The sequence below is a fragment of the Rhinolophus sinicus genome, chromosome 17, assembly GCF_057876585.1.
Source record: "Rhinolophus sinicus isolate RSI-liver-muscle chromosome 17, RSI-T2T, whole genome shotgun sequence".
Classification (NCBI taxonomy): Eukaryota; Metazoa; Chordata; class Mammalia; order Chiroptera; family Rhinolophidae; genus Rhinolophus; species Rhinolophus sinicus.
Window position 1 is genome coordinate 58,012,042 of NC_142517.1, and position 17,211 is coordinate 58,029,252.

The 17,211-nt window shown below is 34.6% G+C and overlaps 1 protein-coding gene across 23 annotated transcripts in view; it reads left to right on the forward strand.

The window, feature by feature from the left end:
- DLG1 (discs large MAGUK scaffold protein 1) overlaps positions 1 to 17,211 on the forward strand; it is a 241,839-nt gene that overhangs the window by 83,326 nt on the left and 141,302 nt on the right. For 2 of the 23 annotated variants that reach the window (XM_074329909.2, XM_019723605.3), the window contains exon 1: positions 5,072 to 5,668. The exons of 17 other annotated variants lie outside the window; for them this stretch is intronic. In XM_074329909.2, coding sequence (XP_074186010.1) covers positions 5,435 to 5,668 — 234 coding nt within the window. In that variant the 5' untranslated portion in view covers positions 5,072 to 5,434. Of the gene's footprint in view, positions 1 to 5,067; positions 5,669 to 17,211 lie in introns of those variants that run through there. 4 more of the 23 variants (XM_074329900.2, XM_019723604.3, XM_019723607.3 and 1 more) reach the window with 4 other exon arrangements.

Sequence of the window (17,211 nt, forward strand, 5' to 3'; positions counted from 1 at the left end):
CGTTCTGTGTCTCCGCCCCTTCTACCAGTCTTGAGTTGGCTTTTTTGTATATTCTTAGTTATAGGACTTCAGCTAGACTTCAGGTGATTCTCATTGACGGTTGTTTTGTAGTTTAGTTGTAATTTTGATGTGGTTATTAGAGGAGGTGAGCACAGCATTTACCTATTTCACCATCCCTATACCCTCCAATAAGGCAGTACTTTATTCTTCATAATTTTCATAAAGGCTAATAGTAAAATTATATATATATGTGTGTGTGTGTATATATATATGATTAATAGATACCTGCTTTAAAAATCAACTGCTAGAATATTAGTTTGGCTTATCAAACAATAAATACATTTAGCAAACATTTATTAAACATCTATGCTAGTAATTTTGGTAGACTTTTAGTGAATAGTGTTTTTTTTATTCAGATAGTTATAACAGTTGATGTAACATGAAAAAATAGAGAAATTAAACTCTTGGAGTATTCTGAAAAAAGAAAGTTGACATTTGTACAAAGTGTTGAAGGAAGTGTACAAAATGCCTATTCAGAAGAGAAGGCAGTTTCTCAGAAAATAAGTACAGTAGGAGAGTGATAACCAGAGGAAACTAAAAATACAGGAAAGTTCAGGATATTGTAGCTGATGTTTAGAGTACTTGTTAGGAAATGATGTCAGAGTGTGAAAGTTCTTGATCCTAAGCCCTGTGAAGAAGGATTTGCCGTTATGAAATGGACCATGAAATAATCCCTCAGGTTTTTGTGGGTGCTGATACTGAATCTCATTACTGAAATAATGAATTAAATAAGAATGATTGAAAGTTAGTTTATTTAGAGTGTAGCCTAAGGTAATTAGGATTTACAGCTCTGAAGGGGAAACTTTCTTTCCAGTGTTAGGCCATTTTAAGAGAGAAACTGGAAATATTATGGTGAAAAATCCTAATGAGGATGAAAAGGACACAGTGGGTAATTTTTTATTGTATATAGTGGTTATAAATATAGAAGTGTGTGTGATACTAATAAGAACAGTGTAATGACTCCCAAATTTGAAAATGAGCTTGGAATTAGGTAAAATGGTCAGAAAAATAAATTAAATAAACAAAACCCCCAGCCTTTTTCAAAATAGATTTCAATCTAGATGAAGTGACAAGGAGTGTAAGTGGGTACATTGCTTAGTATGGGATTTTGCAATGATCATTGAGGAACATATGTTCATAGTAATATGTACAAAGTAAACATAGTTAAAAAGGGACTTGAAATCGAAGATAGAAGAAGGTATATGATTCGGCAGTTATTTAAGTAAGTATATTTCCTAGCTTGGTCACATTAGTACTGAAAATATTATCAAATGAAATCACCAGCAACAGTTGGTAATTTTTCAAATATTGTGAGAAATGGGGATAGCAGAGGAATGGACATGATATGGCAATAGAATCTTTCCCTTTAAAAAAAAATTTTTTTTATTGGGGAGTAGTGGGGAAACCGTGTGTTTCCCCAGGGCCCATCAGCTCCATAATCGTTGTCCAGCGCCATTTTCATAATTGCAGGGGGCGCAGCCCACCATCCATGTGCGGGAATTGAACTGTTGGTGAGAGCTCGCACTCTAACCAGCTGAGCCATCTGGCTGCCCCTCCTGGGGCTTACAGGCAGCTTGTTTTCTTCAATCTAGTTGTGGAAGGCACAGCTCACTGGCCTATGTGGGAATCGCACTGGCAACCCTGTTGTTCAGAGCTCGCAATCTAATCTACTGAGCCATCCGGCCGCCCCGAATCTTTCCCATTTTCAGTACATAATGGGAACTTTTTGAAATCAGCTGTGTTTTTACATCTCTGGAGCATATTAAAATATTGCTGAAATAATTTTACCTTTTTGGATGGCCCTAGTGTATGTACTAAGGTGATCATGTAGTTTACATGCAATTTGACCACTAGATGGTGCTCATACAGAAGGAATTTGTATGTGATGTGATCAGAGATTTTCTAGATAAATAACAAATCTGTTAACAATCTTCTCAGTTCAATCCTCTCTTAATGCAGTTGTATGTTTTGAAATTTAATAGGCCAGTTTATAAAGATACAAAGGTAAGGGAAATCCCTATTATGTTGCATTTACAGTACCTTAGCTTTGAAGTTACTTTGTAATTTTTTTTAGAATTTTCGAGTTTCAGTACTGTTTTTCTTGTCATCCTTCAACCTTTTAAAATTTTTCACTAAGATTATTGAATCCTTGCTTTTGTTACTATACCTGAAGACTTCTAGATTTATTCGTGAGTTTGGAAAGGTGTACAAATAATTGAGAGCCTATGCTATATAAATTTTTTAACTGTCTTTACTTCCATTTAATGTTATGAGGTAAACATCCTCACAGTCATAAATGTTTCATAATCACATTTTAGGTTATGTAATAATCCACTAAATGGATGCACTTAGTTTACCGAAGCTTTCTCCTGTTTGTTTAGAGTTTAGCTGTATATAATATGACCACTCTGTGAAAAAGAAACTGTATAGAAAAAAGAATGTTAATTTATATGTCATATTAAAATGTTAATAGCAGTTCTTTTTGGTGATTTAGACATTGTGTGTTATATTTTTATTTCATTATATTAAATAGAGTTTCCAGGTTTTATAATGAACTTAAATTTTGTTTTAGTGGAATAGAGTGTATCTTTCAGCTCTGCTACATGAGTAGGGCTATTCTAAAGCAGAGACCAGTGAAGAGTTGGTTGCCTTCTGCCTCCCAATCAAATCATATGAAACCAATTGTGATTTAGGTACATACATGGTTTTGTATGCATGTATTAACCACTAGGCAATGGATGTGATGATCTTAGATTTTTTTCTCTCTTTCATTAGGGGACATTTTCATAAAGAACCCTTTCTCAAAACTCAAAGTTGCTTTCTTGATGTCAATAGATTTGAATAGAGAAACTATACACAGAAGTATTTCTTCTCTACTCAGGATTGAGTTATCTTCAATTTTAGATTGTTCCCATGTTCTTTGGTTCTCTAGGATAAGAAGTGTGTAATGAATGGCTTACTGTTCTATCTTTGTTGGTACTATTTGCAACTTAAGTAGGAAATTTGTGTTCAATATCCTCATCCATACCAATCCTGAATAGCAGAATCGGCGTTTCCTGGGTTTTCATCAGACATGGATCAAAGCACATATTTAGGGACCAAACCAACAGCATTTGCATAAACCACACTAATCAGTGCTTTATTATAAGTACCTGATCTATAGTAAAACTTTTGTTTTTCCACCAGGAAGTTTCATTTTTTTCCTTCAGAGAGGATTACTAATTCTCTGTCATCTGTTCGTATTTTGCTCTGTTTCTATTCCCCTGCCCCCTAATGGATAGGACCAGTCGGTCTAGGGCCGCAAAATTGCCAACTACTGTCTGCACAGTCCTTGAGAAGAAGCACCAACTTTCTGCTATAATCTCTGTCACAAAGCATCTTACTCCAAAGAGTCCCACATGACTCTCAGCCTTTGTTGGGCATGTGTCTGTATCTTAGGGATGAAATCACAGGGGTAGCATTACCATTTTTTCTTGATGAATCAGGATTTGCAATAGACCTGGAGGTTGTAGTTTGCCAATGCTGCTTTCCAGTAGGCTGCATTTAGCTGGTGCTGGTAAACACATAGTAAGATTTTGTCAGTCCACATCTGAAAAAACATCCATGTCTGAAGTGGGATTTATGATGTACTTATATCAACTTAAAAATTGAATTACTCAGAGTGGACTGGTGGCTCAGTTAGAGCATGAGCTCTGGGCAATGGGGCTGCCAGTTTGATTCCCACATGGGCCAGTGAGCTGCGCCCTCCGCAACTAGAATGAAGTCAGTGAGCTGCCGCTCAGCTCCTGGGTGGCCAGATGGCTCAGTTGGTTGGAGCACGTCCTCTCAACCTCAAGGTTGCCAGTTCGACTCCCCGACTCCCACAAGGGTTGGTGGGCTGCGCCCCCTGCAACTAACAACGGCAACTGGACCTGGAGTTGAGCTGTGCCCTCCACAACTAAGATTGAAAAGACAAAAACTTAATTCGGAAGTACACACTGTTCCCCAATACAGTCCTGTTCCCTTTCCCCAATAAAATCTTTTTTAAAAAATTGAATTAACCATAGGTAAATTATTAAGTAGCGTTTTTATTCATGTATTGTTTTAAAATGATGATATATTGTATTCTGTACTAGTATAGCACAGTGTTGAGAGGACAGACTTAGGTGTCTATGCTTCTCAAACTTGAGTGTTTTTAAGAGTCAGGGGACTTTTTAAAAATGAAAATTCCCTCCTCTTATGCCTAAAAATTGTGATGGAGAGGAAGTACTGGTCTGCATTTTTAACCGCACTCCAGGTGATTCTGAAGTGATCTACAATGTTGAGAAACACACATTAGAAAATGCCTATTTAAATATTAGAAAATACCTATTTAGCAATCAAACAATATTATTTTGTGAATAAGAGTATCATTTTTATAGTGTTGGATAAAACATGTTCCACTGGTTATAAAAAAAACTATCTTTGATTCTTCTGTATTTTTACAAATTCATAACTTTATAGTCTTAATGTTTACAATATATGAGAGAGATGATGCTGGTAACAGTTTTTTTGAATCACAAAGGTTCCAGGAGCCAAATATTTATTTTGCAAATTTATCTGTTTCTGCTTCCAGACACATGTATCAAAGCATTAAAAACCAATATATTCTATAAAAGAATCATGTTACATTACAAATGGATTTCCCTCTATCATTAGATCCTCAGAGTTTAATGTAGATAGTACCTTTAAAAAACTTAGAACCAGTGCTAATTAATATAAGCTCCTTCCTGATGTAGAAATTTGTATGTCAATGACAAAGACTCCTTTAGTAAAATTATTTTAAATGATCAGAACTGTTGACAGAGAATCCTCTGTATTTTTATATTCAGTTCATATTTATAATTTATTTAGCAGTGAAGATGCTATTGTACTTTACAACAGACTGTTGTTACTGAAACTGGGTAATCCAGGGTTTCTCCACCCAGTGCATTAAATCAGACAGCCTCAAAGGGTCTTGATAGTCCACTGTTTGTAACATCCTTCTTTACCTGCTGATCGACCTCACTTCCTGGATTTCAGTCTATCTAGTTATCAGCTAACAAAAGAACAGCTTTTGGTTCCTGCAGACGCTGGTGAAAAAATAATCATGAGAAAGAAATCCACCTTATGCCGTCTTTTTTGTCTGCAATTACAAACTCAGCCATCATGCAGCTAACAGGTACAGAGGGAAGATGCAAGCTCTTTCATGGGAAGAAATTACAGAGAAATCGAGCATCATTTCTCAAGGTTTTTATTTTTCCTGATTTACAAATGATGCTGCTGTAATTCTAGCTGCAGTTTTTACCGATCATTCACCACAAGGCAGCTGGTAGAGAAGTAAGACTGCTTGGCAACCACCTGCAGGGCTGCAGAGATGAATTACATTTTCGGGAACAACACACTTCTGTACTCTCGCGCCAGTCGAGGAGGCAATACTAGCTCTAGCCATGGCTCAGTAGGCCCAAAGCAGAAACACTGGGCAAAGAAGGGCTCATCAGATGAACTGCAAGCTGAGCCAGAACCTTCACGCTGGCAGCAAATAGTTGCATTTTTCACTCGAAGACACAGCTTTATTGATTGCATCTCAGTAGCCACCAGCTCCACCCAGGTAACATACCACTTGTTGAAATTATTTTCAGTATATTTTGGTTCATGTTTGCGTTGCAAAAATGTATTAGTGTAGACTTCTTAATTATTAAAAAAATATAATCTTATGCACTGAAACCTTGGATGCGCAGAATTTTATGTTTCAGTCCATGTGTGCAAGTCTTTAGCACGAAAGGGGAAACAAAAAATATTTTCCCTTTTGATCTTATTATGTAATGCCAAGCCAAACAGTCTCAGGTTTTGTTGAATGATTTCTCTAAAAATATAAAGCCATTAATACAAAAATTAAATGTAAGCTAACAATGCTTGTCTCCTTGTTTTTAGACTGTGTTAAATGCTACGAAGTATGTGTCTGACCAAAGAAAATACCTATTTGTTTAGCTTTTGTATGTTATTAGATAACCTCTGGGAGATTGTTATAGTAATAAGATAAAAGAAGATAAGTTGAAATATTTTCATTTCCTAATGTTTGAAAATAGATTAAATTGAATACAGTAAATCAAATTGAAATTGTGAAATACTATTGTATATATTTATATCTTCAAGTTATATTAAATTATGGTTTATTCAAGGAATTTAATGAATCCTTCCATTTCTATAAATATTTATTACCTGGAGTTAATTTGAAAGCAATAAATTGTGTAAGTACACAATTATAGGACTATTTTCTCAAATAATCAGTTGACAGTTTAAAGATGAACAAACAATAAAACTCCCAAATTAAAAAAGAAAAATCACTTCTTTTTGTAGAAATGAGTATTGAAAATAGGAAAAATGTAAAATTAAGAAAAATTTGAGTGAAATACATATTACTTGATATTAAAGGAGGGTTAGGGTAATATTCATATTTTAAAACATTTTTTAATAGGTATTCATTCAACTTTAGTAAAAATGAAAGTATAAGAAATAGTCTAATTTAAAAACAAGATGAGAATGCATTTGTCCTCTGACATCAGTAATATTTAAATTAACAAAATAGATACGCATACCTGAGGGCCTTTTTGAAATAAACTCATTTTAAACCATTTTTAAAAATAATTAGAAGCAGTTAGATAAATATAAACTGCAACAGTTTTCTTGTTTTTGGTTACTAGAATTATGTTTCAGTTTGGTTACTAGAATTATCTTTCAGTAGTTTTGATTTTTAAATAATGTCAAATTTCTATTACCTATTTTTCTTACATATTTGAGAGAAATGGAATTACTGGGCTAGAGAGTCATTAATTGTTTTTATGTAGGCACTGAGGTTACTTATAATAAAACTTATTCAGAACCAACAATTGATTTAATTCTTAGATTGAATACTGCCCCAAGAATTTAACTAACTTGATTTTGACTACGATTATATATACTAAAAAGGGATGCAGAGACTAAAGCTTGGCATTGTTATTCATTGTAGATTAATAATAAATAATGTTTTCCATTGTCAAAAAGAAAGATATGTTAAAAAGTTTATAAAACTTTCTATATATAGTTTATATAAATATATACCATTTATGTATACATACCCACAGATAATACTATCATTGATATATAATTCGTCTTATTAAGAGCACACAAATAAAGGCAAACAAAATAGTTCACATTATAAAACTATTGAAACCACAGAATTATATTATAGTTACATAGGAGTTGAAGCAAAAAGTTGCTATTGTATTGCACTATAATTGAGTGAGAATTTTAATAAAAACTGTTTGCAATTAATCCTACAAAACCATTAAAATTTTATTTTTTCCCCATTTGGTTCAGATCATTAATGTAAACTGATAAATTACTTAGTTTTTATTTCTTTCATACCTCTTTGCATTACTTGTCTTTTTCATTACCTTTGTATTTCTTCTCCAGAAGTGTAGACATGGGGTCAGAGGTTTTAGCTTTTATTTCTTTTGCTCTGGAACACCAATATGTCATTTTTCATTATATATATTTTTCTAAATGAAGAGTTGGATATTTTATATATTGAAATCTTTTGTTGTAACTCACTGGAATACATTTTACAGGATAAAGTATAATAGCGCTGAGAAAGTACATTAGACATATTTGGATCTTAGTTGATGCCAGAATACATTTTTCTATTTCATCTACTAACTCACAGCTCGCAGTTTTATTTTGTAACACTAGAAGGATTTGTATATAGTTTTAAAAAAGTAGATTAATTAAATTTCTTAATTGGGTATAAACTCTATACCTATGAATATAGTAATATGATATTGATAATGTTTTGTTACGTGTTGATAAATAACAGCAGTGATTACCAGGTCTCCTATTTCACTGTTGTCAGAAATATCCTTTTCTAAGATTTGATAGCAATAGTCACTTTGAATCTGATTGCTTATAACCTGTGCTCCATGATACTTTTAGCAGTTTGGAGAGTTGTTATAAAATCAAGTTTTATTAATTTGAAAGCCATTACTCTGATTTAATATCCTCCCAAATATCCTCTATAAGTAAAAAGAAAATTTACTTTCTTTACAGATTCAGTTGCGCATGTGTTAGAGGTATTCATGTTCATCACTAAGATTATGTGCCCAGTTCTACTGTACTTCCTGAAAGTTAGTAAGTAGGAAGTCATTCATGTTTTTTTAAATTACAAGAAAGCAAGTGGTATAAACTTCTGCAAGACCCCCAGCTTCTAGGATAGGGCTTGGCATATGGTTGCTGCTTAATAAATCTTTATGGAATTGATTGATTAATTTCCATTTCAGTCTCCTGGAATGTTATTAGCTTATGGCCTTCCAAAATATAGCACCTAATCTGAAATCTGTTGGGTATTTATATTTATTGGATCCACTCTTTTCCCTCATAAGTGCCTTTAGTTCTTCACAGCAGCCCACTCTTCTTCCATTTCCCTTTTCTTCCCCTCCATTCTTCATATTTTTAAGTCACACAAATCCTCCATCATCTGATTTCCTCACCGTTTTGAATCCACCCTGAAATGATGATAACATACAGCTTACAAACCGTCTCTGATTTTTGTCATTTGCTTGTATCCTAAAAGTTTACGTTGTAGGGTTTTTTTGTATGTGTCTTTTTTTTTTTAGTGTTAAATTAAGATGAGTTGTGAATTATTTTACTTTGATGTAAGTTTTTCTCTTTAGGGCTTCACGCTACTTATATTCTTAATTTTGAATTATTGTTATAATATACAAAAAGTGACCTAAGCATTGTCAAGCCCTCCTCAGTTTCTCACTTCAACATTCCTTCTATTCTTGTATTTAGGATCACTTAATACCAATCTGCTCTGTCCTACTTAGCATACTCAAGCTCTGTTCCGGTCTAGGACCAATTTTTATATTCACCAAGGGTTTTTAAAAAGTCCAGCACAATACTTCTAGGCTTTGTTACCTGATTAGCTCCTAGGTAAAAAGTTTTATCTACTTGGTGATATCAGTGTTTATTAATGAGAACAGTAGTCATAAACTCTGAATAGTGGTGAAGTGGTAGGTCACTTTCAGTGACAGCAACTATTCCTGTATTTTGGAATACTTGAAAATCCCTAACATGGATCATTATAAATATTCACGTAGGGTTCTCCCATCCCCCCAAAATTGACATGCCAAATTAAGTTGAAAACAGCAAAGTTCTATTCCTAGGAGTGAATGGGATCGACATGATGACTTGTCATAATTGAAGTAGAACAATAAAACTTTAATAAGAGTGAATATTAGCTACATGAGTTAAATCTTATTAGAGGAAAAACCCTGTTCTAAATTAAAATAGAGGAAAACACTGTTCAGATAACCATGTGGAAAAATATATAGGCTAATTTGTATAAAAAAGAGTACCATTGTAAACAGATGCATTCTGGATTATAAAGGATTTAATTTTTAGAGATATGCATTGGATATATTGTCCAAAAAAGAAGACAGTATCAGCCTCATTGAGTTAATTGTATTAAATCATTTAATATATGTAACATACTTAGAGCAGGGCCTGGCAGCTATTATTTATTATTTTATTTTTATATTGCTTAACTTTGATAGTCTATGGACAAATTCAAATATAGATAATTAGGAATTACATCACCTAGGTTAGTGTAGTTCTTTCAAGCATTTAGTAAATACTCGTAGTGTTGACTGAATAGTTATCTGTAAGTGCAAGTCGTATACTTTTTTAAGAACCACAGATCTCAGTACCTTCAATTGCAGGATTTAAGGGAGAGGTCCCAAGATGCACCTCAAATTCTTCGTTAGACCACCAATTCCTGACCTTGCCTCCCCTCCCAACACTTCCTTTTGCAAATCCCCAAACCAGTCACAAGTAGACAATTAAATTTAACTGATTATTCGCCTTTTACGAAGCTCACTTTCCTTCCTACAGTGATTTTTTAAATACCCTCTGAAGACCTCCAGCCCAGCTTTTTACTATCCTTCATGCTCACTTCCTTCCTTGCCTTGCTCCTATGGTCCATGACTATATAAACACTGTCTTTCGTAATCTCAACTCTTTGCCCCTTTGTCACTTCATTGGTAAAATTCATCCTTGGTTAATTGAAACTCTGCCTCCTGCACACTGGTTAAGCTGCACATTAAACTTCAAATACCTGTTTTCTGGACCTCATTCTCAATTAATGGTTTTACTCTGTATTCCAGCCTGTAAAAATTAATGATCCGTCTGTGTTCCTAAAGCTCACCCTTTACTTCCATATTAGATCTCAGTCCTTTTGACTATTCAGGAACTTCTGAAATTCTCTTCATTACAGTATCTGTCTTTGCCTCTATTCTGGATTATTCCCAGCAGCATACATACCTGCTATAAATACTTCTCATTAAATTAACCAGCCAGAAAACCCTCTTTTGGAGTATAGATTAATTATCAAATCCAATAATCAATTCTCAGTTTTTGTTTTACTTGACCCCATAATAGCTTCTTACATAATTGACTACTCTCTCCTTTAAATTCTTTTCTCCTTTGACTCTTCAGCACTGGCTCTTATGATAGCCAACCTCAATTTCCTTTGCAGTGTCTTCTCTTTGTACAGCTAATGTTAAAGTGCCTTGGAGCTCAGTCCTTAAACTTCTCTCTTTTTATACTCACATTTCAGGTGATCCCATGCAGTCCTGTGCCTTTAAATAACATCAATATTTATACCTTTAGCCCAGAACTAATCCCTGTACATTAAACTTGTATATCTGGCTTCCTACTCATTATCTCCCCTTGGATAAGTATCTGAAAGTTGACATGTCAAAAACAGTTTCTAATTTTGTTGTTCTCCTCATCTTTATTCCGTGTACCATTTACTGAGATGCGCAAACAAAAACCTTTGGATCATCCTCTATTCCTTTTTCCTTTGCTCTATAGTCAGTCTAATAGCAAATCCTATTGGCTCTATTTCAGGATATATTTATGATCTGACCACTTTTCACCACTTCTGCAACTACTAAAGTTGATCCTTAAACAACGCTGGGGTTAGGGATGCAAACCCCACACACCGTTGAATATCTGCATATAACTTTTGACTCCTCAAAAACTTAACTACTAATAGCCTACTGTTGACCGGAAGCCTTACCAATAACAAACAATTGGTTAACACATATTTTGTATATTCTATGTATTATATACTGTATTCTTACAATAAAGTAAGCTAGAGAAAGAAAATGTTAAGAAAGTCACACAGTTGAGAAAATACAATACTGTACTGTATTAATACTGTAAGTTTACATCATCTACTTACAAGATAAATCATCTGTCTATAAGTACCTACATCAAAATTGTCTTATATGATACAAAACACTGTAGATGTTATATGTATTACTAACACTGGACATCAAAAATGAAAAGGTAATTTGAAAAAGAAATAACGATTTAGTTAAAGAAATAACGATTCATGTATCGATAACAAAGAAGCAGCAATATGATTGCTTTATGGTAACCTAGTGTAGTAGATATGATTGCTTCATGGTAGCCTAGCCTGTACACTAATGAACGAATCATTATAAAATATTTATGGCATTCAGTATTAGTCATATTCATAATACAGCATTAGCAACAATGTTACTTTAAAAAATAAAATAAAACCACTTACCTGTGATGATAGGCTGAGATGCAGCTTCTCCAATTACAAGGGAGCCATACTGTATGGCAATGTAATTCTTTGAAAGCAAAGCTATAAAACAGTAAGAAAACTAACACATTATTAATTTTATATTAAATATCGCTCATCTTATGCCTGTGTAAGGCTATCCACTTCCATACAAGTCTATTACACACGATGTTCTATACGATGGATAGTTTAGGGGATGATGATGACACATAATCATCTCAGAAAGTTCTAGCCGTACAGTTATTAGATTTTCACACGAACACACACACACACAACATAAGTATATTATGGCATGATGTTTTTTAACTGTTCATGAAATGGAAGTGAATCGTAAAGGTCTTCATCTTCCACATCATGTTGAGTAGGCTGAGGAGAAGGGAGACGAGGCGTTGGTCTTGCTGCCAGAGGTGGAGGAGGTGGGAGCAGGCAGGAGAGGCAGGCACACTCAGTGTAACTTCATGGAAATACATTGTAATTTCTGTATTTTTTTGCTTTTTCATTTCTCTAAAAATGTTTCTGTATGATAAAAATCCTTCTTCCACCATTTGCTTTAGTTTTAGTGCCCATATCATAGAAGAATCTAGGTCATGTCATAAAAGAACTCAAAAGCAGTCTTGAATAATCGAATCCTTCTGCCGGATTGCCTAATGTCAATTTGATTTCTGGCACTGCTGCTTCTACATCATCTTTCTTATTATCTGGTACTGGTTCAGAAGCACTCATCTGTAGCAAGTTGTCTTCTGTTAATTCCTCTTGTGTGGTGTCTGCTGGTTCTTGAATTTCTCTAAGATCCATATCTTGAAACCCTTCAGACACACACCGCCACTTCTTTTTTTTGCCGTATCCTCAATCTCTTTCTTGATTTCCTTGATTGGCTTTGTCATAAATCCTTTAAAATTATGCACAGCATCCGGACACAGTTTTCTCCAGCAGGAATTGTTTTGGGCTTGATGACTTACATGGCTTTTTCTGTAGCAGCGATGACATCTTCAGTGGTGTAATCCTTCCAGACTTTCTTGATATTCTTTCTATTGGGGTTCTCTTCCATAACACTGACAATCCTTTCTATAGAGGACTGTGTATGATGAGCCTTAAAGGTCCTTATGACCTGACCCCCTGATCTAGAGGCCAAATGAGAGAAACATTGTGTTTGGGGGCAAGTAAACCACTTTGACACCTTTGGTATTGAACTCATAGGGTTCTGGGTGGCCAGGGGCATTGTCTAATATCAAAAGAACTTTAAAAAGTAGTCCTTTGCTAGCAAGGTACTTCTGATTTCAGGGACAAAGCATCAATGGAACTAATCCAGAAAAAGGTTCTTGTTTTCCAGGCCTTGTTGTACAACCAAGAGACTGGCGGCTGGTGTGTTTTTTCCCTTCAAGGCTCAGGGGTTAGCAGCTTTATAGATAAGGGCAGTCCTGATTGTAAACCTGACTGCATATGCACAAAACAGCGTTAGCCTAGTCCTTCCTGCCTTAAGTCCTAGTATTTGCTTTTGCTTTTCTTCCTTACTAATAAATGTCCTTTGTGGCATCCCACCCCACCCCACCCGGAATAGGGGACTTTTGTCACCATTAAAAACCTGTTCAGGCAGCTATCCTTCCTCTTCATTGATTTTCTTAATGGCATCTAGAAACTCAGCTACTGCCTCTTGGTCAGCAGAAGCTGCTTCTGTTATCTTGACATTTTTGAAAACAAAACTCTTTCTACAATTATCAAACCATCCTTTACTCGCGTCAAATTCTCCAGCTTTAGATTTCTTTTTGCTTTAAGTTGTTATATAATGACTTTACTTTTTCTCAAATCATATTAGAGTCCATAGGTATGCCTTTCTTATAACAATCCTGCACCGACATTGAAGTTGCATTTTCAGTACAGCGTTAAAAGGTATTTCACAAAAAATGCAGGGTTTTCACACCTGCTGACATAACTGCAGCAACAGCTTCAGAATTTCCTTTTCTTTTTTTATAATGGTCCTTACACTGGATTCATTTATCTTGAAATTGTGGGCAACCACGGCTGCAGACCTCAATGTACAGTACATATCAAGCAATTCAGCTTTTTCTTGTAATGTCTTGACTTTTCTCTGCTTCTGGGGAGCACTTCCATCCAGTATTACTACTGGCACTTTGAATGGGTCCCATGATGTCATTCAAAGTTTCGGTATTGCACTAAACTGAAAAATTCACAAAAACCATGAGAGATCACTTTTTACTGCAATATGCATTTTACTGGAGAGATGACCTGATCACATGGAAATGATTAGTGCCACATGATGTTTTAAGCGGCTACATGCAACATTTAGCTACTGCCATAACAACAGGAGGTGGCTATGAAATTATTACAGTAGTACAGTATATATTACAGTTAATTTTATGCAATTGTGATTTAATACTGCATCTTTACATCTGTTTACATTTCTCTCGACTGCGCATGGCACCATGTATGGTCTATAAGTGTTTGTTTTGTGAGTTTTGATAAATTTTAACTTTATATAATAGATTTGTATATATTTTATTGTAGTAAATGATAAAACAGACTAGTATCTATATATAGTTTATGCATTATTGTCATATCTAACTTTTTCCAGACTTTTTTGGTATTTCTAGGTGAGGTTTTTCAAATTGTCACAAATCTGAAAAAAAATTTTCCAATACATTTATTTTAAAAAAAAATCCTCGTATAAGTGGACACATGCAATTCAAACCCATGTTGTTCAAAGGTCAACTGTATTTAATTTGTAGCCTGAACTACAGCAGTAGATATCTTAACTGGTCTCCCTATCTCCATTCTTTCCTCTTGCCATCTGTTTTTCACCCAGCAGGCAGTCATCCTTACAGAATGTCACTTCATGTCAGTACCTTGGTTTTAACCCTCCCGTGGCTTCCAATCTGATATGCAATAAAATCCTTCTTTACCATACCCGAAAAGGCCCTGTGTGATCTCGCCCCTGGCAGTGTCTCCAGTCCCATTTTCTACTGTTCCCTCACTTATTCTACTCCAGCTACACTGGCCTAGTTCCTGTTCCTAAAAAAATCAAGCATATGGCCATCTCAGAGCCTTTACCTTTTCTGTTCTTCCTGCTTGGAGCATTTCTTCCCCCAGATATTCTCATGATTCATTCCTTCACTTCCTTTAGCTCTCTTCTCCTCTGTTGCCTTCTCAAGAAGGCCTTCCCAGATTCTTATCTAAGGTAGCAGGCACTTCTTTACTCCAAACGTCACTGTCTTCTTTTTTTTTTTTTTTTAATTTTCCTCATAGCACTTAATACTCCCTGATTCTGTATTATTGTAAATTTTTTTATCTGTGTGAATTCTCCCTAAGACCTTCTGTGAAGCATACATTACACTTTATTTAGTGATATATTGATCCTCTAGCTGATGATTGTCTTTATGTTTACCATTCTGGGAAGAAATACACCCAAGGAATTGAGTCAAGAGAAAAAGAGAGAAAGCCATTCAATTTCCGTATAAGTAGGATGACTATATAACTCATCAACCAAGCTAGAGTACTTTTGATGGAAAGAGAGAACTATTAATAATTAAAGTGGGACAACAGGCATAAATACAGACTTCTTAAGCAGACAGAGGCATGTGGTACATCATTTATAAACGTTTATCTTCTGACTGTTCCCACTGGGCAGCAGGTCTAAATATTCACACCAAGACATCTCCACCTTGGACCATCCTGGACTGTCCTAAACTTCTTACCTATTCATGTTTCATAAATTTAGCCTCAAGCCTAATGATACCTGTGTTTTGAAGTGATACATCGAATATAGTTTTTTTCATTTCTAAGGATTGAAATTGTTTATTATGTTTAGGAGTATAATACTTTTGTATTAAACTAGAATATATATACACAGGTAGACAATCTTAAACTACTTTGGAAATGTTGACTCTGATAGTAGGATAGTTTCCAGGAGAATGGGTAGAAATAGTCTCCTTTGGGTATTGACTAACCAAGCAATCAAAGGATAAAAACTGTTATGCTGATTGTGAGATGAACTCTTGGCAGAGTTCAATTTTCCACTCCAAAGGCCACTGATTTTATAAGATTAACACCGTGACTCAGATTTGGAAATTGTTTCCCTTTCACCCAAAGAATATTGTGGCATTTTTAAAAATAATTGTTTTAGTTTTCCTTTGACATACAATATTATATTAGTTTCAGGTGTTCAATATAGTATATAGACATTTATATAACTTACGAAGTGATCACCCTGATAAATCTAGTACCCATCTGACACCATACATAGTATTGTGGAGTTTTTTTTTTACAAGGAACCTATATGTACCTAATAAAAAATATGTTAAATAATGCTTAAGAGCCAGTCATTTGAACAGTAGGACACTTTAGAAAAGCATAGAGATGAAGAGTAAACAAAAAGTAATTGTTTATAATGGTTATATAAGCTTTTAAAAATACCAAATAGACCATACAATCGAACAATTGTACTCCGTGGTACTTACCCAAATGAGTTGAAAACTTGTATCTACTCAAAAACCTGCACACAGATGTTTATAGCAGCTTTATTCATAATTGCCAAAACTTGGAAGCAACCAAGATGTCTTTCAGTAAGTGAATAGACAAACTGGTACATTCCTAACAATAGAAAGTTATTCAGTGACCCCCCCCAAAAAAAAAAAAAAGAGAAATGAATGAATCTGAACTGCATATCACTAAGTGAAAGATGCCAGTCTGCAAAACGTATACTTCCAACTATCTGACATTCTGGAAAAGGCAAAACTACGGAGACAGTAAGAGATTAGTAGTTGCCTAGGGTTAGGAAAGTGGGAAGGATGAATAAATAGGTAGAGCACAGGATTTTTAGGGCAATGAAACTACTCTCTATGATACTATAATGGTAGACACATGTCATTATAAATTTGTTAAAGCCCATAGATTGTGCAGCACCAGGAATGGACTCTAATGTAAACTGTGAACATTGGGTAATAATGATGTATCAGTGTAGGTCCATTGATTGTACAAATGTACAGTTGTGGTGGCAAATGTTGATAATGGCGAGGCTGTGCATATGTGTGGGCAGAAGTTACATGGCAACTGCAATTTCTGCTTAATTTTACTGTAAACCTGAAACTGTTAAAAAATAAAGACTATTAAAAAGCAAAATTGATATTTTAATGTAGATTAGATTGGCTATAGTTTGAAGAACTAAATAAGTGAAATTTGTTACGTAGTCTCTATAAATAGAAGTGTGTTACATTCATCTTTGTTGCTTCTATATAGTGTCACGATTGATTAGATGGCCCTTTTGGCAAGGACAAATAGGTAAAAAGAAAGAAATTTCACAAGCTGCACTTTACATATTTTAATACGTTCAAAACAAGTTTTAAATAAAGTTAACCTTTAAAATGTTAATAACAGTGCAGAAAAATGTCTGACCTACAATCTCATGGGGTCAGGATAGACAATTCAGCCTCTGCAGCATTTTTGCCCTTTGTTTACTTTCAAGCATTGTTTGTTTTCATGAGAATTCT